Source organism: Scyliorhinus canicula, chromosome 3 (assembly GCF_902713615.1).
Source record: "Scyliorhinus canicula chromosome 3, sScyCan1.1, whole genome shotgun sequence".
In the NCBI taxonomy this organism is placed as follows: Eukaryota; Metazoa; Chordata; class Chondrichthyes; order Carcharhiniformes; family Scyliorhinidae; genus Scyliorhinus; species Scyliorhinus canicula.
In genome coordinates, this window is record NC_052148.1 from 157,356,786 (window position 1) to 157,381,262 (window position 24,477).

General features: G+C 48.9%; 1 protein-coding gene across 3 annotated transcripts in view; it reads right to left on the minus strand.

Moving 5' to 3' along the window:
* The window catches only part of LOC119963043, a 133,502-nt gene that overhangs the window by 98,752 nt on the left and 10,273 nt on the right, over positions 1 to 24,477 (minus strand). For 2 of the 3 annotated variants that reach the window (XM_038791551.1, XM_038791550.1), the window contains exons 2-6: positions 23,887 to 24,066; positions 15,643 to 15,731; positions 15,232 to 15,282; positions 4,002 to 4,103; positions 2,659 to 2,759 (exon numbers count right to left, since the gene is read on the minus strand). In XM_038791551.1, the coding sequence (XP_038647479.1) occupies positions 2,659 to 2,759; positions 4,002 to 4,103; positions 15,232 to 15,282; positions 15,643 to 15,731; positions 23,887 to 24,066 (523 nt within the window). The remainder of the gene's footprint in view (positions 1 to 2,658; positions 2,760 to 4,001; positions 4,104 to 15,231; positions 15,283 to 15,642; positions 15,732 to 23,886; positions 24,067 to 24,477) is intronic. The other variant, XM_038791552.1, reaches the window with a different exon arrangement.

Genomic DNA, 24,477 nt, shown 5'->3' on the forward strand with positions numbered 1-24,477 from the left:
CTTCTGCACTGCAGAGATTCTATGGAGAAGAAATTTCTTCACATCTCAGTCTTAAATTGGCACCCCTTTATTCTGAGACTATGCCCTCTGGTCCTAGACTCTCCCATGAGAGGAAATATCCTCTCAGCATTTACCCTGTCAAACCCCTTAAGAATCATACATGTTTCAATGAAATCACCCCTCATTCTTCTAAATTCCCATGACTACAGTCCAAGCCTGTTAAACCTTTGCTCACAAAACAATCCGTCTATACTGGGGATCATCCTCGTTAAACTTCTCTGAACCTCCTCCAATGAAGTTATATATTTCCTTAAATAAGGGGACCAAAACTGCTCACAGTACTCTAGATGTCGTCTCACCAGTACCTCGTACTGTTTCAGCAAGACATGCCTACTCTTGTGCTCCAACCCCCTTGAAATAAGGCGAACATTCCATTATCCTTCCTGATTACCTGCTGTAGCTGTGTGCTAGCTTTCAGTGTTTCGTGGAGAAGTACCCCCGAGTCCCTTTGTGTTGCAGCTTTCTGCAGTTTTTCTCATACTCTGTTCTTTTGTTCTCCCTTCCAAAATGAACTTCTTTTTCCCACATTATACTCTATGTGTCAACTTTTTGCCCACTTGCTTAACCTATCAATATCTCTTTGCAATCTGTTTGTATCCCTCTCACAATTTGCTTTTCCACCTATCTTAGTGTCTTCAGAAAGTTTTGGTAGTTACACCACTGAAGCAGATTTGAATACCTGCCGATACCTGGATGTCTCACTAGCCTCTGGTTCCCAGCACCCTGAGCTCTCTGATCCACTACTAGCATCCCCTTATTGCTATTCTGGTCATTGCTAATTATGTTGTGAGCTTAATAAGACCACCTCCACTAGCTGAAATTCTACAGGTATGAGTTAGCACTCAAACTAGCCACCTAATTAACTAACTACAGTTGTCTCTCCTGTAGGGAATTTGTTTATATCTGATTAAGACTGAAAGGAACTTAACCTTAACCGTAAATTGTAGTTAAATTCTAAACGCAAACTAGTCTAGATTTTCAAAAGAGATTAATTAATCCTTAAAATGTCCTCACCCACCAAATTCCCAAGCTCATACTCTGTAACTAGCTGTATTCAGTGACCAGCTGCTGTTTTGTGCTTGCCAGACTAAGCTATTCCAATCGTATCCAAGTCAGTGCAAGTTAACTGGTTCCAGTCAGATCCAAACGGACCCCTAGGGGACAAGCCGGGATGCCAACTAGTTTCCAGTTGTGATGTGCCGAATGTTCCTGTTGAACTGTTAAACCCAGTCAAAAGCTGTAGGTAGGGTGGTCTTTCGAAGGGTCGGTGCAGACTCGATGGGCCGCATGGCCTCCTTCTGCACTGTATAACAATAATTGCTTATTGTCACAAGTAGGCTTCAATGAAGTTACTGTGAAAAGCCCCTAGTCGCCACATTCCGGCAACTGTTCGGGGAGGCTGGAACGGGAATTGAACCCGCACTGTTGGTCTTGTTCTGCATTACAAGCCAGCTGTCTTAGCCCACTGTGCTAAACTAGCCCTGTAGGGATTCCAATTTCTGCAAGGACCAATTATGACCAGTTGATATTTCCAACTGGTTTCAGCTGGATTGGATTGCTAGATGGTCCTGGGCCACACTCTACTAATTCCTCTGTAGCTGCACCAGAGCTAGCAGAAGCACTGGGTGCACGTGACCCATCTTGTTTGCCTGAAGTGAACTGTGAACAAAAGGCAAAGATCTGGTCAATACAGTCTTTGAGGCCCTCCCTCCTTCCTTTCCTGAATACCTTTGACCAATGGAGGACTCTATTCTTAGCAACCGCCACAGCCTGATCTCCACCCGCCCCACTCTTGTCAACTCCATCCTCGAAGCTCACTGCACAGAACTCTTCCTGTGAACGTAACCCTATCTATAGCATAGACACTTGCACAGTGACCTTGGAACTGGACGCCATCATCACAACCACAACCTCCCTCAATCATCTTTGACTTTCCCTCCAGCACCCTTGATCCACATTCTATCACCCCTGCCTGACATTAAGTGGCTTTCGACACATCCTCAACACCCTGGACCAGCTATCAATGACCCTCAGGCTATGTTCCATCACCACGGGTCAGCTCCCAGCATTGTGAAACAGCAACATGCCCCCCACCCAACACCACTGTTACCCTCAAACTGCCATCCATCATCCTCCACCCTCCATTATCCTTGAGCTTCCCTCTGTTACCTTCAACATTGACCTTCTTTCGACAACCCATGATCTCCCCAAAATCATGCTTCACCTAACCTCATTCAGCATTGACATTTCCTGTGAATTCTGGCTTCCTCCCTCTGCCCCCCACGAGACTTTGTAGGGCTGCCAACCCCCTTCCTCGGTCCAGTTCTCCATTGACTGTTGCCACCCGTTTACATCGTCAATGCTCCTCCATAGTAATTTTTCAAAATTTTAAGTGGCTGTCATATGCAGTTTTCCAACCATAATTTTAACTGAGTTGAAGATCATCCTGAACATACAATTTGAATTTCCAATATGCTGTCCGATGGGCAAGGTTTACTTCCAGAAATGCAAAGACAAAAGTTTCACATAATGTAAAAATATGCACAGTATTAAGACATTTATTTTGCAGTCATATTTATAATGAGAAGCAATACTTACACTGGAAGCAAATAAGGTTGGAGATTTTTAAGACCGGTTGTGTCTAAATATTGTCTGAGAGTATCAAATGATTTTTTCTCATTCGCCAGGGCTTCTTCCATCTTAAACCAAATAACCAACAATTTATTTTTAATGCAGTTGACATCAATCACATTTTAGGGGGGAAAACACACCTTATTTCTAAATACATACAAAATCCCATTTTTCTAAGGAAATCATGTGCAGCTAGGAAGGCCTAATCTAATTTATAATGTTCAATATAATGTTCTAATTCTACTGTAAAAGAGAGCAATAGTGTATAGCAATAAATCTAGGCAAACTTCGTTTTGCATGTGTCTGTGATTACTGGTACATGTCCCGCATAATTCTCACATAATTCCCAATTTCATAAATTTATGTGCTTGTGCATCTAATATTGGTTTCTTCTTATTTGTACTATTTTTACAAAATACAGACTGAGAAGGCAGGATTTTCCGGCCTTCTCCCGATGTGTTGTTTGCCGGCGGAGGGAACTCGCCATTAGCTGCCAGCTAACAATTGAGGCTGGGTGGGAAAAAACGTTTTAAGGTCTAATTGGGGCAAAGGTGGGTTTCCCGTCTGAGGCCCTGCTCACCCGATCGGTTAATTGCTACAAGCCAGGCAGACGAGATCCTGGAGGGAATCCCATTGATGCAATTTCATGCTCCCTCCCACGTCAAATCCCGCTGGAGTGAGGGGGAGGAGGTGACTGCCCTGTTCAGTGTTTCTACTATTCGATTATTGCCAAAATGAGCTTAAATACTCAATCAATCAGACAGTGCAGTTGAAATGTTCACAACCATTTCACCTGTCATTGCAATTCCATTGCCAACAATCTCAACCCGCATTTCACTATCTGCCATGACCCTCTCCCTCACTTCCAGATTTCCCACAGTTTTATATAGCTCAGCTTTATTCCAACTGCTCGCTCCTTTAGTTATCAATTTACAAGACATTCACCCTTACTCTGAAATTCCATCCATCAAACACATGGCAGTGAATGTTCAGTTGAGAATAAAGGGAGACATATACGAATGCTGTTATGGAAGGTCACCAGGGCTCTCAAGCATGATTGACCCAGTTCCTACACTTCTGCTCTAACCCCTTCCTTTCCCTCCCAGGACCACAATAGAGTAGTGAGGACTACTTTCTTCAGGGCAATTAGGAATGGGCAATAAATGCTGTTCCTGCTAATGATGCTCACATTCCATGAATGAACAGTGCAGGGTTTGCATTACTAGTCCAGTAACATATCCAGTATTCTACCATTACCCTTTATTCAATATTATGCTGATATAATTTTAAAAAGTTATGAAGCACTTTACCTCTAAATGAGGGACGATTGATGTGCACTTGCACTTTGCAAGCATTCTTTGAAGCTCTTCTGTTCTTTCACTATCTGTCGTTTTTTCCAGCTCTTCCCTGATCTTTGAAGACACAAGAGGGGCATACATTATGGCTTATTCATCAACTGAGTGCTTTATTTGAGTTGCAATGCTTGGAATGAGTGTTGTTTGTGAAATTGCGAGAATGCAGCCCGAGTGTCCACCCACTTAAACTAATAGGTGGAAATCAGCTAAGCTCCCAAAGGTTCCTTGACCAGGATTCCTTCTTTTTTTTTTAAAATAATTTTTATTGGAATTTTTTGAAAAATATATATCAACAGAACAATAATAACAATAACAACAATAATAATAATAAACACCCCCCGGCACCCGCAACAACGCATATAACAACCCCCCCCCCCCCCCCCCCCCCACCACCCCCCAACCCAATAAACAACAAAATAAATTAACAATAAGCAAATTAACTTAAACACTATCCCCTTAAAACTGCCCCCGCCCCCCCGTTCCCCACCTCCCCCTCTCCGGGTTGCTGCTGTTGCTGACCTAGTACCTTATCGTTGAGCCAGAAAGTCGAGGAAAGGCTGCCACCTCCTAAAGAACCCTTGTACCGACCCCCTCAGGGTGAATTTGACCCTCTCCAGCTGAATGAATCCCGCCATGTCATTAACCCAGGTCTCCACGCTCGGAGGTCTTGCATCTTTCCGCTGCAGCAAGATCCTCCGCCGGGCTACTAGGGTCGCAAAGGCCAATACATCGGCCTCTTTCACCTCCTGCACTCCCGGTTCCGCCCCAACACCAAATATTGCGAGTCCCCAGCCTGGCTTGACCCTGGATCCCACCACCCTCGACACCGTCCTCGCCACCCCCTTCCAGAACTCCTCCAGTGCCGGGCATGCCCAGAACATATGGGCATGTTTCCCTGGACTCCCCGAACACCTGATGCACCTGTCTTGGCCCCCAAAGAACCTACTCATCCTAGATCCGGACATGTGGGCCCGGTGCAGCACCTTAAACTGGATGAGACTAAACCTCGCACATGAAGAGGAGGAGTTCACCCTCTCCAGGGTGTCCGCCCATGTCCCCTCATCAATCTGCTCCCCCAGCTCCACCTCCGACTTAGCCTTCAGCTCCTCTACCGACGTCTCCCCCACCTCCTGCATTACCTGGTAGATGTCAGACACCTTCCCATCCCCGACCCACACCCCCGAAAGCACCCTATCCCTTACCCCCCGCGGGGGCAGCAAAGGGAACCCCTTCACCTGTCGCCTAGCAAACGCCTTGACCTGAAGGTACCTGAACATATTCCCCAGGGGGGGAGCTCAAACTTCTCCTCCAGTTCACCAAGGCTCGCGAACCTTCTGTCAATAAACATGTCTCCCAACTTCCTAATGCCCGCCCTGTGCCACCCCAGGAACCCACCATCCATGTTCCCTGGGACAAACCGGTGGTTCCCCCGCAGTGGGGCCTCCACCGAGCCCCCCACTTCCCCCCTGTGTCGCCTCCACTGCCCCAAATTTTGAGGGTAGCCGCCACCACCAGGCTCGTAGTGTACCTCGTTGGAGGGAGTGGCAGCGGCGCCGTTACCAGTGCCTTCAGGCTCGTGCCTTCACACGACGCCATCTCCATCCGTTTCCATGCTTCCCCCTCCCCCGTCCATTACCCACTTACGTACCATCGAGACGTTAGCCGCCCAATAGTACCCAGAGAGGTTGGGCAGCGCCAGCCCCCTCTATCCCTGCCCCGCTCCAAAAAGACCCTCCTTACCCTCGGAATCCCGTGCGCCCAAACAAATCCCAGAATGCTGCTGTTCACCCTCCTAAAAAAGGCCCTCGGAACAAAAATGGGGAGGCACTGAAACAAAAACAAAAACCTCGGGAGCACCGTCATTTTAACGGACTGTCGACCCGCCAACGACAACGGCAGCATGTCCCACCTTTTAAATTCCTCCTCCATCTGCTCCACCAACCTAGTAAAATTGAGCTTGTGCAGAGTCCCCAGCTCCTAGCCACCTGAACCCCGAGGTACCTAAAACTCCTCACTGCCCTCTTTAGCGGGAGCCTACCAATCCCCTCCTCCTGATCTCCCGGGTGTAGGACAAACAGCTCACTCTTGCCCAGGTTCAATTTATATCCCGAGAAACTCCCGAACTCAGCAAGAATCTCCATCACCTCCGGCATTCCCCCCACCGGATCTGCTACATACAACAGCAAATCGTCTGCATACAGCGACACTCGGTGCTCCTCCCCACTTCGCACCAAACTCCTCCACCTCCTCGACTCCCTGAGAGCCATGGCAAGAGGCTCAATTGCCAACGCAAAAAGCAAGGGGGACAGGGGGCACCCCTGCCTCGTCCCACGTGGAGCCTAAAGTACTCGGACCTCCAACTATTTGTCGCTACACTCGCTATCGGGGCCTCGTACAGCAATCTCACCCATTTAATAAACCCCACCCCAAACCCGAACCTCTCCAATACCTCCCACAAGTACCCCCACTCAACCCTGTCAACGGCCTTCTCCACGTCCAATGCCACCGCAATCTCCGCCTCTCCTTCTGCTGCCGGCATCATTATCACATTGAGCAGCCTTCGCACGTTAGTGTTCAGCTGCCTCCCCTTCACAAAACCCATCTGACCTTCATGTATCACCCCCGGCACACAGTCCTCTATTCTAGTGGCCAAGATCTTCGCCAGCAACTTGGCGTCTACATTCAGCAGTGAAATCGGCCTGTATGATCCGCACTGCAAGGGGTCCTTATCACGCTTCAGGGTCAGGGAGATTAGCACCCAAGACATCGTCGGGGGCAGAACAACCCCCTCCCATGCCTCGTTGAAGTTCCTAACCAACAGGGGGCCCAGCAGCTCCATGTATTTCTTATAAAATTCAACCGGGAACCCATCCAGTCCCAGCGCCTTCCCCGACTGCATGTGGCCAATCCCTCTGACCAGCTCCTCCAACTCGATCGGCGCCCCCAGCCCCTCCACCTGCTCCTCCTGCACCCTTGGAAATCGGAGCCTGCCCAAAAAACTCTCCATTTCCCCTCTCACCGCCGGCGGCTCCGACTGGTACAGTTCCCTATAAAAGTCCCTAAAGACCTCATTGACCTCTGCCCCCTGCCGCACCACATTCCCATCTCTATCCTTCACTCCACCAATCTCCCTAGCCGCGTCCCGCTTACACAGCTGGTGCGCCAGCATCCTGCTCGCCTTCTCTCCATACTCTTAGACCGCTCCCTGCGCCTTCCTCCACTGTGTCTCCGCCTTTCTGGTGGTCAATAAATCAAACTTGGCCTGCAAGCTACGCCGCTCCCCCAGCAATCCCTCCTCCGGGGCCTCCGTGTACCTCCTATCCACACTCAACAGCTCCTCCACCAGTCTCTCCCTCCTCTCCCCCCTCTCCCTATGGGCTCGGATGGAGATCAGCTCCCCCCTAATCACTGCCTTCAGAGCCTCCCACACCATCCCCACCTGGACCTCCCCAGTATCATTGACCTCGAGGTACCTCTCGATACATCCCCGAACCCTCCTACACACCTCCTCATCAGCCAACAACCCCACGTCCAGACGCCAAAGCGGGCACTGGTCCCGCACCTTCCCCATCTCCAGATCCACCCGATGCGGAGCATGGTCCAAAATCGCAATAGCCGAATACTCGGCCTCCTCCACCCACGGGACCAGTCCCCTACTCAAAACAAAGAAATCAATACGGGAATAAACCCTGTGCACATGGGAGAAAAAGAAGAGTACTCCCGAGCTCTCGGCCTCCCGAACCTCCAGGGGTCCACTCCTCCCAACTGGTCCGTAAACCCCCTCAACACCTTGGCCGCCGCCGGCCTCCTGCCTGTCCTTGAACTAGAACGATCCAGTAGGGATCCATATTGAAGTCGCCCCCCATCATCAAGCCCCCCACCTTCAGGCCAGGAATGCGGCCCAACATACGCCTCATGAAACCAGCATCATCCCAATTTGGGGCGTACACATTAACCAACACCACCCTCTCCCCCTACAGCTTACCGTTCACCATCACGTATCTGCCGGCACTATCAGCCACAACCTCAGACGCCTCAAACGCCACCCTCTTCCCCACCAGGATCGTCACCCCCAGGTTCTTCAAGTCGAGCCCAGAGTGGAAAACCTGCCCCACCCACCCCTTCCTCAGACGGACCTGGTCCGCCACCTTCAGGTGGGTCTCCTGGAGCATGGCCACGTCCACCTTCAGCCCCTTCAGATGCGAAAACACCCGGGCCCGCTTAACCGGACCATTCAACCCCCTCACGTTCCACGTAATCAGCCGGATCAGGGGGCACCCCGTAATCAGCCGGATCAGGAGGCACCCCGCCCCCTACCCTTTCGACTAGCCATAGCCCATCGACTGCTCGCCCCTGGCCAGCACCCATTCGGCCCGTTTCCCACAGCGATAGAACCGCACCCCGACCCCCCGACCCCCACCAACTCCTCCCTGGCCAATCCAGCAGCAACCTGGATTCCCCCCCCCCCACCAGGCTAGGACCCCTCCTAGCCACGACTCTCCCTCCGCTGTACTCCCGTGAGCCAGCTGACTTCTGCTGACCCCGGCAGCTCCCGCTCTAACTCCGACCCCTCCCGATATGAGGTCCCCCCTCCCCCCCGCATCAGCTCCTTGGTACCGCTTCAGCGCGGGAAACCCGGTCTAATAACCACACCCCTCGCCACCAGCTCCACCCCCTCATCCCGCAGCACGGGAAACCAGAGAAAAGCCCGCGCTTTCACACTGCCCCACCCCACCAACGCAGCTCCCAAACAGCAGTCCCAACCCAACCACCAACTCCGTACAAACAAAGACACAGATCAATCACAAACCCCAGCACCCCCCTTAGAACACAGAACCATAACCCACATCGTCCGAAAGCGAGAGAAAAAACAGAAACAAACGGAATAACCCGCTACAGCATAGAAAATGATACAAAAATAGAGAAACTCCCACAGCGCCCAATCTCTAGTTCGAGTCCAACTTTTCAGCCTGCATAAAGGCCCACGCTTCCTCCGGGGACTCAAAGTAGTAATGCCGGTCCTTGTAGGTGACCCATAGGCGCGCAGGCGGCAGCATGCCGAACTTCACCTGCTTTCCATGGAGCACCGCCTTCGTCCGGTTAAACCCGGCTCTCCGCTTGGCCACCTCCGCACTCCAGTCCTGGTAGATACGAACTACCGAATTCTCCCACTTACTACTCCTCACCTTCTTGGCCCATCGGAGAACACACTCCCGATCACTAAACCGATGGAACCGCACCAGCACCGCCTGCGGGGGTTCATTCGCCTTAGGCCACCTGGCCAGTACTCTGTGGGCCCCCACCAGCGAGTTCAACATCACGGCCACATAGGCCGGCAGATCCGACCCCTACAGCCCCTCCTCGAGGCCCAGGATCCGCAGGTTCTTCCTCCGTGACCAAAGCTCCATCTCCTCGAACCGATCTTGCCACTTTTTATGAAGTGCCTCGTGTATCTCCACCTTCCCCACGAAGGCCGAAACCTCCTACTCGCGCTCAGAGGCCTGCTGCTGCAACTCCAGTATCGCTGCACCCTGGGTTGTCTGGGTCTCCAGCAGCTTACTCGTCGTCACCTTCAGGGATTCCAACAACTCCCCTTTCAGCTCCGTGAAATAGCGCAGAAGGGCCGCCTGCTGCTCCTCAGCCCACTGCGTCCACTCCTCAGGGGCTCCACCGGCCGCCATTTTGTCCACCTTCCCCCGCTTTTCCAGGGGAGCTGCTGCCGTTTTTCTCCTCGCCCCACCGGGGGGTTTTGCTCCAGACCCCTTTATCTACTGGGAATCGTCGAATCAGCGCCGTTTAGGGCCCTTAAAAGAGCCCAAAAGTCCTATTAAAGCGGGAGCTGCCGAATGTGCGGCTTAGCTCCGCATAGCCGCAACCGGAAGTCGACCAGGATTCCTTCTTGACTACCTTGTCCACTTGTATTGCCACTTTCATAGATCTGTGGACCTGCACGCCTAGATCTCTCTGACTTTCTATATTCCTAAGAGTTTTGCCATTTATGGTATATTTCCCCTCTATGTTAGACCTACCTACCAAAATGCATTACCTCACATTTGTCTACATTAAACTCTGTTTGCCATTCCTCTGTCCAAGTCTCCAATCTATGTATGTCCTGCTGTATCCTCTGACAATCCTCAACGCTATCTGCCACTCCGCCAACCTTGGTGTCATCCGCAAACTTACTAACCAGACCAGCTACATTTTTCTTCAAATCGTTTATGAATACTACAAAGAACAGAGGCTCAAGCATTGATCCCTGTGGAACACCAATAATCACAGCCCTCCAATCAGAAAAGCACCCCTCCATTGCTGCTCTCTGCCTCCTATGACTGAGCCAGTTCTGTATCCATCTTGTCATCTCACCTCTGATCCCGTGTGACTTCACCTTTTGTACCAGTCTACCATGAGGCACCTTGTCAAAGGCTTTGCTGAATCCATGTAAACAACATCCATCACCCTCCCCTCATCAATCATCTTTGTCACCTCCTCAAAAGACGCAATCAAGTTAGTGAGGCACGACCTCCCCTTCACAAAACCATGCTGTCTATCGCTAATGAGTCCGTTTGCTTCCAAATGGGTATAAATCCTGTCCCTGAGAATTCTCTCCAATAATTTACCTACTACTGACATGAGGCTCACCGGCCTATGGTTTCCAGGATTATCCCTGCTACCTTTCTTAAACAGCGGTACCACATTAGCTATTCTCCAGTCCTCTGGGATCTCACCTGTAGCCAATGAGGATATAAAGATGTCAATTAAGGCCCCAGCAATTTCCTCCCTTGCTTCCTTCAGTATTCTGGGTTAATCCCATCCGTCCAAGAGACGTATCTACCATAATTCTTTTAAAACACCCAATACCGCCTCCTTTTCGACGTCAACATGACCCAGACTATCCACATACCCGACCCAAGAATCATCTTCCACAAAGTCCTTAGGCTGGATTCTCTGATTTTGCAGCTAAGTGCTGACGCCAGCGTGGGACCTGTGGCATGTTACGATGCCAAAATCAGTGGCAAACCCTCATCGATCCCAGGACCAGTGAGGGGCTAGCGGCCGGATAAAACACCCAACTCCCGTGCCAAAAACAGCTGGAGAATGGTCAGGTCCATGGCCGTGCATGCGCATCGCGACGACCTGCAGCGGTCGCGCCATACAACATGATGCCGGCCGTGCGCAGACTGGACCTGCCAAATACAGCCCCCCTGGTCACCCCCTGGCCACCCCCCACCGGACCCCCAGCCCTCGTTGCCAGGAGCACGGCTCCCAGTCGACTGCGGCAGCGTTGGACCCAGTCCGCGGCCGCCACGCGGGTTCCCGAGCGCTGACACCACACATCCCCCGTGCGGTCGGGAACTCACCCATCGGGGGAGGAGATCAGGGGAGGTCCTTCCGACGACGCACCAATACATAAAAACAGCGTGCGGCACGCGACGCAATGGCGCCATTTTGGAGGGTAGAAAATAGAAAACCGGCCCGCCCCCGATTTGGGCATCGATAGGGATTCTCCGCTCGATCGCCAATTACGATATCGGTGTCGGGCAACGGATTATCCCTCCACTTTTCTTTGGTGAACATTGATGCAATGTACTCATTTAGTACGTCGCCCATTTTCTCTGGTTCAACACATAGATTCCTCCCACTGTCCTTAAGTGGTCCAATCTTTTCCCTCACCACCCTCTTGTTTTATGAATAAAAAGCTTTGGGATTCACCTTAATCCTACCTGCCGTGGACTTTCCATGACCCCTCCTAGCCCTCCTAATTTCCTGCTTCAGTACCTTCCTACTTTCTCTATACTCCTCAAAGGTTTTGACTGTCCCCATCCTTCAGGACTGTACAAAAGTCTCCTTTTTCTTTTTGACGAGGTTTACAATATCCCTCGTTATCCAAGGCTCCCCATATTTCCCACTTATTTTTCGTTCTCTCAGGAACTTGACTTTGCTGAATCCTAATGAACTGTCGCTTGAAAGATTCCCACATGTCTGATGTCGATTTACCCTCCAACAGCCACACCCAATCCAAATTTTTCAATTCCTGTCTAATGTTATCGTAATTTGAATTCCCCAGTTTAGCACCTTAACGTGATCCCTATCCAAAAGTATCCTAAAACTAACAGAACTACCAAAATGTTCCCCTACTAACACCTCAAATACCTGTCCAGACTCATTTCCCAATACCAAGTCCAGTACTGCCCCTTCCCAAGTTGGACTATCTACATATTGCATCAAGAAGCCTTCCTGGATACACCGTACAAACTCTGCCCCATCCAAACCCCTAGCACTAAGTGAGTCCCAGTCAATATAGGGGAAATTAAAAGCCCCTACCACAACAGCCCTGTTACTGTTGCACCTATCCAAAATCTCTCTACCTATCTGCTCCTCTCTCTCGCTGGGGGGGGGGGGGGGGGTGGGGGCTGTAATAAACCCCCAACATTACATTTGCCCGCTTCCTGTTCCTGAGCTCTACCTAGATTGCCTCATTGTATGAGCCCTCCGAGGTGTCCTCCTGCAGTACGGCTATAATATTCTCCTTAACCAGTAATGCTACTCCCCCACCCCTTTTACATCCCCCCCCCCCGATCTCTCCTGAAGCATCTATATTGTTCAACGTTCAGCTGCCAATTCTGCCCTTTCTTTAACTACGTTTCTGTGATAGCCAGAACATCATAGTTCCAAGTACTAATAAGTGCTCTACGTTCATCCGCCTTACCTGCTATACTTCTGGCATTGAAACAAATACACTTCAAACTACTGAGTTTGAGCAGACAGGGTGATTTTGTTCTCTTATTTTTGTTCTCTATTTCCCCTTCAGTTATTACACTTTCCAAGCTAATGCTCTGGTTACCACCCCTCTGCCATACTAGTTTAAAACATCCCGAGTGACTCTAGCAAACCTCCCAGCCAGGATATTGATGCCCCTCCAGTTTGGTGCAACCGTACTTCTTGTACAGGTCCCACCTTCCCCGGAAGAGATTCCAGTTGTCCAGAAATCTGAAACCCTCCCTCCTACACCACCAGTTTAGCCACGTATTTAGCTGCACTATCCTTCTATTTCTAACCTCAGTGGCATGTAGCACAGGTGTAATCCTGAGATTACAATCCAAGATGTCCTGCTTTTCAGATTACTACCTAACTCCCTGAACTCCTTCTGCTCTTCCTGCCTATGTTGTTAGTACCTATGCGTACTACAACCTCTGGCTGTTCACCCACCCCTTCAGGATGTCCTGTGGTCATTCAGAGATGTCCTTGACCCTGGCACCAGGAAGGCAACATACCATCCTGGAGTCTCTTTCATATCCACAGAAGCGACTGGTCTGTGCCCCTTACTATAGAGTCCCCTATAACTATCACTCTCCTGCAGTTGACCCTCCCCTGCTGAGCAACAGAGCTAAATCACTGGCTTTGAATGCAGACCAAGCAGGCCAGCAGCACAGTTCGATTCCCGTAACATCCTTCCAGAACAGGCGCCGGAATGTGGCAACTAGGGGCTTTTCACAGTAACTTAATTTGAAGCCTACTCGTGACAATAAGCGATTTTCATTTCAGTTGTGGTTGCCACTGTTCTGGCTGTTGTTGTTTTCCCCTGATAGTCAACCCCCCCCCACCCCAACAGTATCCAAAGTGGAATACTTGTTAGAGAGGAGACAGCCGCAGGGAATTCCTGCACTGACTGTCTGCCCTTTCTAGTGGTCATCCATCTGTCTACCTGCACATTGGGTGTGACCGCATCTCTGTAAATCCTATCTATGACACGTTCCACCACCTGCATGCTCCTAAGTGCATCAAACTGCTGCTCCAACTGAACCACGAGGAGCTGCCATTGGTTACACTTCCTGCAGACGTAGCTGACCGGAGCGCTGGAAGCGTCACGGATCTCCCACATCTCACAGTTAGAGTACTGCACCCCGCTGAGTGACATCTAAGCACTAGTTAATTAATTTAAAATAAATACTTACATTATTATTCGATTAAGTTACAATTAACTATATAGTCTCTGGCACTAGATTTTTACTGTAAAGTTAAATGCTAAATACTAAAATCTGCTGTCTGGTTTAGTTACTCCTCGACCTAGTTTATTAATTAGTTTTAATTAGTTTTTCAATTTTTTTTTCAAATTTAACACAGATTCAGGTCACAGCTTCAATGTGATGTCACTTCTCTTTTTGTCCCGCCACAGTTTGAAAGCATAGAGACGCAGACACAGGTGCAGACAGACACAGGTGCAGACAGACACAGGTGCAGACAGACACAGGTGCAGACAGACACAGGTGCAGACAGACACAGATGCAGACAGACACAGACGCAGATGCAGATACAGACACAGACGCAGACACAGACACTGACACAGACACAAAGGGACCCCCAGCACCCAGAAAAATGGATCCAAAGCCCACACTTGCTGGGAACAAATCGCTGATTTTATCAGAGGATTCCTTCCAATTGAACGACTGCAGGCACACATTCAATTAAAGACAGCAGGTAGGCTCCTGATGCTGGTGGCCCAATCAGAGTGCCTGCAGCTGTGAAGCCGCAGCAAGTCTGCTGGAGGATGTGTTTGTTACTGAGGTAGACAGGAGACATTGATGACACATCACAATAGAGATACCCTCTGGGAGATATGTCAAAATTAAAATTTAGGGAACTGAGGGTGGAAGCACTGGCAGGACAGAGGGGAAGCCCCTCTGGGGGAATTTGTGGGGCCATGGATGCTGATGCTCATGCTCACAGTCACCACCACCCGCCCCTCTTTGGCCCATCGAACCTCAGACTCTGCTAACCCCTCAGGTTGCTATAGTGAGGCCGTCTCCATGAAGACAGCAATGTCCCTACTTTTGGGGTATGGGATGGAAGGCTGCTCTGCCTTTGAAAAGTGCTGGCAGCCTCATAAAATGGTCCATAATTGAGGCCTTAATTTGAAATTCAGCTGCCCACTTCCATGGAGCAGACAGCTGATCCATCTCACAGTCTGCTGCTGGGAAACTTCCCTGGTAGGGGGGCTGCACAGGGTGATTCTGCTATTTTACCAGCCTCTACCTCCCGTTCCACCTCCTGGAGCCCAACACGTATACATCTTTTAATCTCCAGTGTAATATTCCTATCAATCAATCTCTGCTGCCTATTACAATTAACCTCCAAAGAATATCCAAAACAAGTAACATATTTAAATTTAATTCAACTTGATACTCACAGCTTGGGGAATCCATTCCATCTCTTCTCTGGTGTTTATGTTACTTAAACCCTGAGTGAAGCAAAATAGTATTACTTATTCAGAAAGTGTGGAACATCATTTGAGCCCACTGGATGCTGCTTTTGTAGATAACCAGGAAGACATAAAGCTTCCACACAAAATACATAAATACAAATTATAAAGTTTAAGATGAGCACCTTTAGATTAATCCTTCAGACATTCCTGGTAATGAGAGTTTCTTGCTGGAACTGTTAATTAGAAACTCAAAACTCCAGTCTTTAACTTTCCATTCATGCAATCACACATATACATCCATTTGCATACATTAAAAAGAATAATTCAAATAAAGGTTCAAATTAACTAAAATGTAATCACATTTTGTTACCTACACATTAAAAGATTGACCACTACCTTTAGGTGCATATTGTTGTTCTTGTATTCCATTTCATTGTCAGCTGTGAGACACAGAAGGAAATTCAGTATGGTACTTTTTCCTTTTCCTGTTAAAATAATCAATGTAAAATGTATCGTGAATAGATTAGTTCTTTTTTTTTTCTTTTTTTATAAATTTAGATTACCCAATTATTTTTTCCAATTAAGGGGAAATTTAGCATGGCCAATCCACCTACTCTGCACATTTTTTTGGGTTGTGGGGGCGAAACCCACGCAGACACGGGGAGAATGTGCAAACTCCATACGGACAGTGACCCAGAGCCGGGATCGAACCTGGGACCTCAGCGCCGTGAGGCGGTTGTGCTAACCACTAGGCCACCGTGCTGCCCCAATAGATTAGTTCTTACAGTTACTCATGGCGAACAAATAGAAAAGTCAGTTGTACATAATTATTATACAAGGAGATTTTATAAACATATAGCCTGTGGGGCTGAGGCTGCAAGGTAGCCCAGGGTATTGTCCGACATTACTCTTCCCTCATCCGATTCTCCAACAGCCAGTTATCCTATCCTAGGAAAACCAAACATCTGATTCCCTGATCAAACAACTCAGCAACCATCATACAAACGTTCCGTCCGGGCAGCACGGTGGCGCAGTGGGTTAGCACTGCGGCCTCACGGCGCTGAGGTCCCAGGTTCGAATCCCAGCCCTGGGTCACTGTCCGTGTGGAGTTTGCACATTCTCCCCGTGTTTGCGTGGGTTTCGCCCCCACAACCCAAAGATGTGCAAGCTAGGTGGATTGGCCACTCTAAATTGCCCCTTAATTGGAAAAATGATTGGGTACACTAAATTTATTTTTAAAAATACAAACGTTCCGTCTGCCTCACCTATTGTGCACAATACTTGTCCAGGGCTCCCCCCCCCCCAGCAGGTTTGACGTGGAGAGCACATCAAACCCAGCAGGTGGCCAGCCCAAAATAACTAGTTCCTTCACTGGTTCTTTGACATGGTGTTCTAGAAAACCAACTCAAATACATTGCATGAGCTCGCCCTCCAACCTTAATTTGGGTTGCCCTGTCTATATGAAGATTAAAGTTTTCCACAATAAGTGCATTATTCTTGCAGCATGCTCCTCTAACTTCCTGATTTTTACTTTGTCCAACTTTACTTTTAGGAGGTGTATAAAACTACTCCCACTCATGTTTTTTGTCCTTTGTTATTTCTTAGTTCCATCCTTATTGATTCTACATTCTGGTTTTCCGAGCAGCTATCTTTCCTCACTCCTGCATTCCAATGCAAAATCGATCCAAAAGTATTGTCTGTGGTCTTAAACAGTTTTTATTATATCTCCTCAAGCTCCTACATAACTGTCAGCAAGTTCCTTATTTGCACAAATTCAAGTTTATGCAGCAGTCCTTATTTTGTTTGAGATTCATTTTGGACACGACTTCCGGTGGCGACATGTAGGTGGTGGTCACACGGTGGGTCCCACGAGAGTCCTCGGTTTTGCCCCTTTTCACCTAGTTTTGGGGGGGGAATTTGTGTGTAAACATTTGCTATTAGAGTTGTGAGCACCGGAGGATGTCAAAATCCCAAAGGAAGAATGCTGGGAGAAAGGGAGCAAGTGCTAGTCCGCTGGCAGAGTTGACGATGGCGCAGAGGGCGGTTGGAGGAAAGATGACAGGAGCAAATTCTCCGGGTGGGGCTGCTCCCATTACAGTGGATACATTGGCCGAGGTGATGGCGGTGGAGATTGAGCGGCAATTTATTAAACATTTTGAGCGGCAGGGGAGGGAGATGGCGGACACTCTTAAGAAATTGGTGGAAGAGTCGCTGGCTCCAATAAAGGGGGCTCTTGAAAAGATGTTGGAGATGGTGCGGAGCATGTGAGGTGCTGAAGGGGATGGAGGAAGCACTGTCGCAACACAGTAATCAGCTCATCTCGCTGGAAGAGGAGGTGCCAAAGGTGGAAGACAGAAATAAGAACATGAGAGCTAAGGCTTAGGAACTTGAGAACAAGTTGCGTCAGGAGAACTTCAGGATCATAGGGCTACCTGAAAGTGTGGAGGTTCCGAGGCCAATGGAGTTTTGTTTCTACAGGTATTTTATTCCAAATCTGACAGAGTATTTTGCAAAGATGTACATGAAGCTGTTGGAGGTGGAGGAGTATGCACCCCCCTTCGATTTGGATAGGGCCCACTGGTCTCTCGAGCCGAAGCTACGGGTAAACAAGCCGCCAAAAGCTGTGATTGTCTGCTTTCATAGCTGTGGTGATATGCCTGTGAGCAATATCATAAATGGATGGTGTGCGACCTCCAACCAGTAGGTGGTGGTGCAGACGCACCATGCGGTCTCAAGACAGCGGGCATGTGACCAGGGGCTCCAATATATGTGGGGGCACATCCGGCCATCACCAGATGGTTGTAGGAGATGGTAGTAAGACATATAGGTGGACAGTCGTGTGAGGTGTAGTTCCAGAGGAGTACAAAGAAACTCCATGATAACTTGCTCTGTAACAGATCTTACCACGTGTGATTCAATAATGATCCTGGTTTGGATAACTCAGGTTTTTTGGTGGATTATTTTGCAAGACATCGAAGACCAAACACAACAATAGCTACCAGATAAAGGGGCATTGAGGTAGTATTGATGTGGGCAGGCAGAATCGGGAGGCGAGATGGGAAGGCTGTGGTATTTGTGTATATCAGGATGTCACGGTGGAGCTGGTGAGAGGCGAGCGTCCTTTATCAAGGCGAAGGCAACACTTTTCAAGAGTGGAGTGCGCTATGGGGTTGTCTACCTAGCAAGGATAAGGGTCATGCACAACTTCAGGGACCATTATTTTGAGACGGCAGAGGCATTCGTGAAGGCGAAAGGATTGGGACTGAACTGAGATGGATACTGGGACTTTGGTGTTGTGGCTGGGATGAGGATATGTTTGGTTGTTGGGGTCCATTGCTTCTTTGTACATAAGTTACTATTAAAGGTTAATGTTGTTGGGGGGGGGGTCTTTGATGGTGTGGGTTGTGTTTCTCCTCTCCAGGGTGGTTTTGGATTGGAGAGGGGAGGCACGTGGGGGGAGGGGAGGAAAGTGGCAGTTTTGGGATGAGTTCGGGGATTGGGGATTTTCAATACACGAGGTAGATGATTGGAGTACAGGGTGTTAGGAATGCAGGGGGTGGGGGCTCTGGTGGGGGCCATCTCACTAGCAAACTGGAGTGGGCTAGTGAATGGGAGCAAGGTGGACGGTGGGGGTGCGATCGGCAGAACCTGGATAGGCAGGTTTCAGCTTACCTGGAAAGTGTGGGGTGGGGTGACTGAAGAGAGGAGCTGTTTCAAGAGGAAGTGGTTGGGGAGCTTTTGGGATGGGATGGGGTAGCTGACTGACGGTGATCGGCTTATCCTTCTTGGGTGGTGGGCTCTGGTTTTAGGAATCGGGTGGGAGGCTCGGCCTATCCCTCGGAGTGGAAATGGCTGATGTCCAGGAGCGGTAGAGGGTGAGAGGCCCCCAGTTTGGTGAGTAACGTGCGATGTGCGGGGATTGGGAGGGCTGGTAAAGCGGAGAGAGTTTTTGCCCACGAAGGACTTGAGGGCTGATGTGGTGCTGCTGCAGGAGACCCATCTGTGGGTGAATGATCAGGTACGGCTTCATAAGGGCGGGTTAGTGAGGTGTTTCACTCAGGCGTTGATAGAGGGCTCGAATGGGGTAGTGATACTGATTAACAAGAGAGTGCGGCGTAAGATGTAGAAGAATGTGGCAGCCCAGGGAGGCAGATAGTTATGGGTACTCTGCAGAGAAGATCAGTGGTGTCAGTCAGGGTGTATCCCCCCCCAATTGGGATGATGTTGAGTTCATGAAGAAGATGTTAGTGGCCATCCCCGATATGAACACACATCAGTTTTATTCTAGGGGACGGGACTTGAAGACAGTCTTGAACTTGAGAGTGGATCGGTTTAAGCTAACGTCTTTGGCCCTGTCGGGAGGCGCGAAGGTGTTGGTTACATTAATGAAGGCGATGGGGGGTAGACCCATGGAGGTTTCTAAATCCGGGGGGCAGAGAGCACTCTTTTTTCCGCTACACAACGTCTACTCTCGGATTGATTCTTTCATCATGGGGAGGTCCTTCTTGGCGGGGCTAAGGAGGGGGGAGTATTTGCCGATCGTCATTACTGATCATGCCCCATGCCTGGTGGATGTGATAATGGAGAGGGGGCCGGCAAGGTGGCCGGAATGGAGTTTGGATATGGAGTTGTGCCTGAAGATGATGAGGATAATAGATGAGTATGTGAAGTTTAATAAAAATGTGGAGGTCTCACCGTCGGTGCTGTTAATGGCTTTGAAAGCAGTGGTGAGAGGTGAGATAATCTCACATAAGGTGCAGGTTGAGGAGGATCTGTAGAGGATGATAAATGAAATTTTGGAGGTTGATGGCAGGTATTCAGAAAATCCCACCCCAGTGCTCTTGGCCAGCAGGAAGGTACATGCAGACGCAGCTCGATCTGCTGTCCACAGACAATACAGTACACAAATTGGGGCTGGCAAAAGGAGCAATGTACGAATATGGGGAGAAGGCCAGCTGTTTGTTCGCTGGCCAGCTTAGGTGGCAGGTGACCTCCTGGGAGAGATTGTTCAGATACAAGAGGCAAGTGAGGTTTAGTGTCTGCTCAGGAGAAGGTGAATGGAGCATTTGGGGAGTCTTATCAGAAGCTGTACAGGTCATGCCGTGGGGGGGAGGCGGTGGGGGGGTGATTTGGATATGGTGGAGGTTTTGGAGTGATTGGACTGCCCTACAGTGATGGAAGAGGATAGGAAGGTGTTGGAAGAGCCACTGAAGATTGAGGAGGTTGAGATGGCCATAGGGAAAGTGCAGATAGGAGAGGCACCAGTCAAGGGGATAAGGACCCGGTAGGGTTCGGGTCATACTGGCCGATATATCTACTAAATGTGGATGCCAAGATTCTTGCTAAGTGCTAGTGCTCAGGTTGGAGTGTCTTCCGCAGGTGGTTGGCGAAGGGTTTGTAAAGGGTAGGCGGTTTTCCTTGAACGTGCGGCGTTTGTTAAACATGCTGCTTTCCCCATCGGGAAGTGGGAGCAGAAGGTTATTGTGGCACTGGATACAGAGAAGACTTTTGATAGGTGGAGTGGAGTTACTTGTTTGTGGTATTAGATCGGTTTGGGTTAGGACCCAAGTTTTTGTCGTGGGTTAATTTGCTTCATATGGAGCCCAAGGCGAGTGTCCCTACAAAAGATCTGAATTCGGGTTATCTCCAGTTAAAATTAAAATAATAATCTCTTATTGTCACAGTTGTAAAGGGGAACGAGGCCCTATCTCCCCTCTCCTATTTGCTTTGTCGATAGAGCCTTTGGCCGTCGTGTCGAGGCAGTCAGATAAGTGGTGGGGGGATAGTGAGAGCGGGGAGGGATTCCTACATGCCGATGACATTCTTTTGTGTATATCAACCTGGTCCCCACAATTTGGGGCTTTCTCAGGATACAAACTGAACTTGGGGAAGAGGGAGAGCTTTTCATTTTCTCTGCCTGGAAAGAGTGCGGATTGGGGTGGGTAGGGGGTTATCATTTTGTGTGGCGACCTCCCACTTTAGATATCTGGGTCATATGGATCGAGATTGGGCCCGGCTCCGTAACCTGAACTTCACGAGCCTGGCGGGCAGGGTCAAGGCGGATTTTCAGAGGTGGGATAGCCGCCCTCTGTCATTGGCTGGCCAGGTTCAATCGATAAAGATGAATATTTTACTACGCTTTCTATTTCTATTCCAATGCCCGCTGGTGTTTTTGCCAAAGGCATTTTTTCAGGGGGTGGAGCAATTAATCATGTCATTTATTTGGGTGGACAAGGTAACCAGAATTCGGAAAACGGTGCTTCAGAGGGACCGGCAGTCGGGTGGTTTGGCTCTACCACATTTGATTTACTACTAATGGGCGGCAAACGGCGAGAGGGTGGTGGGGTGGCACGGGGACAAATAAGGAAATTTGGGTTAGGATGGAGGCGGGTTCATGTAAGGGGTCGGGAATTGCGGGTGCTGGTGTCACACTCTTTCTCCTCAGGGAAATACTCAGGCAATCTGGTGGTGGTAGCGACTCTGAAGATTGGGATGCAATTTCGGCAGCATTTTTTGTTTGGGGAAGTGCCGAAGGTGGCGCCGATCTATGCAAATCACCCATTTGAACTGGCTAGATTAGATGTTAGGTTCCAGGCTGTGAGGGTGGTACGAATGAGAGATTTGTTTCTGGAGGGATGATTTATGAGTTTGAAGGAGTTGACGGGAAAGTATGAGATCCCACGGACCAAAACCATCCAGTATATGTACGTGCGGGATTTTGCGAGGAAGATCTTTCCAGCATTCCCGGTGATGCTGCCCTCCTCGCTGTTAGAGAGAGTGCTATCGCTGGCGGGCATGGAGAAAGGGAGTACCTTGGGGATTTATGGGAGGATTCTGGAGGAAGATACGGTACCACTGGAGGGGGTTAACATTAAGTGAGAGAAGGAATTAGGAATGGCAGTGGAGGAGGAGATGTAGTATGAAGTGTTGCAGCGGGTGAATGCCAGGACTTTGTTTTCGTGATCAAGATTGACTCAATTAAAGGCGGTGCATGGGGCACATTTAACGAGGTCAACGAAGCCGGTTGTTTGAGGGAGTGGAGGACATGTGTGGGAGGGGCCCGGCCAATCATGATCATATGTCCCGGTCTTGCTCTGAGCTGGGGAGGTTTTGGGGCTTGTTTCTCAGCACCATGTCGGCAATCTTGCAAACGGATTTGGAGCCCAATCCCCTAGTTGCAATATTTGGGGTATTGGACCTGCCAAGGCTGCAGACAGGGGCAGATGTTTTAGCCTTCGCTTCGCTGATTGCTCACAGGTGGGCCCTGTTGGTGTGGGATCAGTTTCTCCGCCCTGTGCCTCAGTCTGGCTGGAATGGAATTCCTATACCTTTAAAAAGTTAGGTTCACCTTGAGAGGGACGAAGAGGGGTTCTACAAACGATGGCTCCCATTCATTCTGTATTTCAAAGAGTTGTTCACCGTCAGCTGCTAGGGATGGGGGATGGGGGAGGAGTAGGGCTTTGGGTGGGCTGGAGTTGTAGCCATCTCAGATGGCCACCTGCAAAGGACCATGGGAATTATGGCCAACCCAGGACTCAGACACATTCAGAGCTTGTGTGTGTATTTGCAAATCAGATAGCTAGACGCGATCAAAACCCCTGCTCGTTTATATTCTAATGGCCCATTTCTCCAGAACAAAGGGACAGTATTCAGATAACCGATACAGATGCAGACTAACCGGCGCTACTCCCTTGGCTAAGAAAGCCCAAACAGCCAAAATCAATGACCGCTCAGGACACGCCCAGCCATCAAGGCACCCGCCCCTTTATTGGCCAAAATTGAAGGCAGTGATCGAAGCCTGTTGAATTATTGGGTCCAAAGCTAAGGACCGCCCCAAAGAGTGCAAAATCCCAGAGGCTAAGAAGAGACACAGCCATGTGTTCGGTCTCTCTTGGCCCCGGCCTATGCCTAAAATCAAGTGTAGCATTACGACCAGAAGACAAGTTCAAGACCAACGATCGCTAACAGACAGATGAGCCCAGCAGAAAAGAAGTCACTTAATCTACCCAGCTACGCAAGATCCGAACAAAGGCCTTGTTCATCTGCAAAGAGCCGGTTTCCCTGAAGTTAAGTACAGGTTATTGTAGTTGTTAGGTGTAGTTTAACTTGTAGTATTTTATGTTGCATGTCGAAGTAATCCTGGTGTGTAAATAAATTATCTTTGAACTTGAACTGACTAACAGGTTGTTTAGTCTTTAATCGATATCCAGAAACACCTTTGGTGGTATCATTTGATGCCTGGCGACTCTGAAAAGCAATATTATCATTAATAACCGCCATATCTAGTTAATTTGGCAACATTATTGGTGCCGATTGGTGGGATAGTATTCCACTCATTAAAAAGAGCAACATTATTGGCGACTCCGGTGCCAATTGGCAACAGAGTGCAGGGGGGTGGTGTGGGTGTTTTTTCTTTTTTTGTGTGTGTCCTAGTTTTCTTTGGGGTGGAGTGGCGGTGTGCTTTCTTTTTTATACATAAAATGTTAAAAACTTAATTAAAATATTGCAAAAAAACAAGATTCATTTTGGCAAATAATTTCAGCATTTTACCTATTTCAAGAGGTGCAGATTTCTTAATTTTAAAAATGTTTTTTGCGGGTGTAAAAGTTACAGAGAACATTCAACTGGCATTTTATTTACCATTTTGTGACAGCATGGAGATCTTAGTTCGCTTATCTTCAAATTCCTTAATAAGGCAGTTGAGGTCTCCGATAGTATTCTTGATGTCAAGCCAATCTACCGTTTCACTCGATAGGACTTTCACTTTAGCTTCAAATTCGTTGCACACAGATTTAAGAATGTGCCGCGCGAAATCCACCTCTGAAACAAACAAATGAACATGGCTCAAGGCTATCTTGATTTAGCATTGCAGTCAAAATTCGAGCTTGCAATGTATCCAGAGTAGAGATTACAATGCTTGCTGAGTACACAGTGGTTACTCAAGGAAATACCTAATCCCTGTTTGAAGCCTGATAAATATTATCAGGTGAATGTGAGGATGGTCATTTCTACCTTCCTTCTGTTCTGAAAAAGTCATGTTCAACTCAAAACTTGGTTTCTCTCTCCACAGAGACTGCAAGACCTGCTGAGTATTTTCAGCATTTTTTTCAGATTTCAAGCATCCATGATATTTTTTTCTTTTAATTTATTGATGTGAGGGTGATCATTCTGTTTTTTGCATTCCAGAACACCCTCGCTGAACATAGCACTGGCCAATTCCTGGGTGTCTCT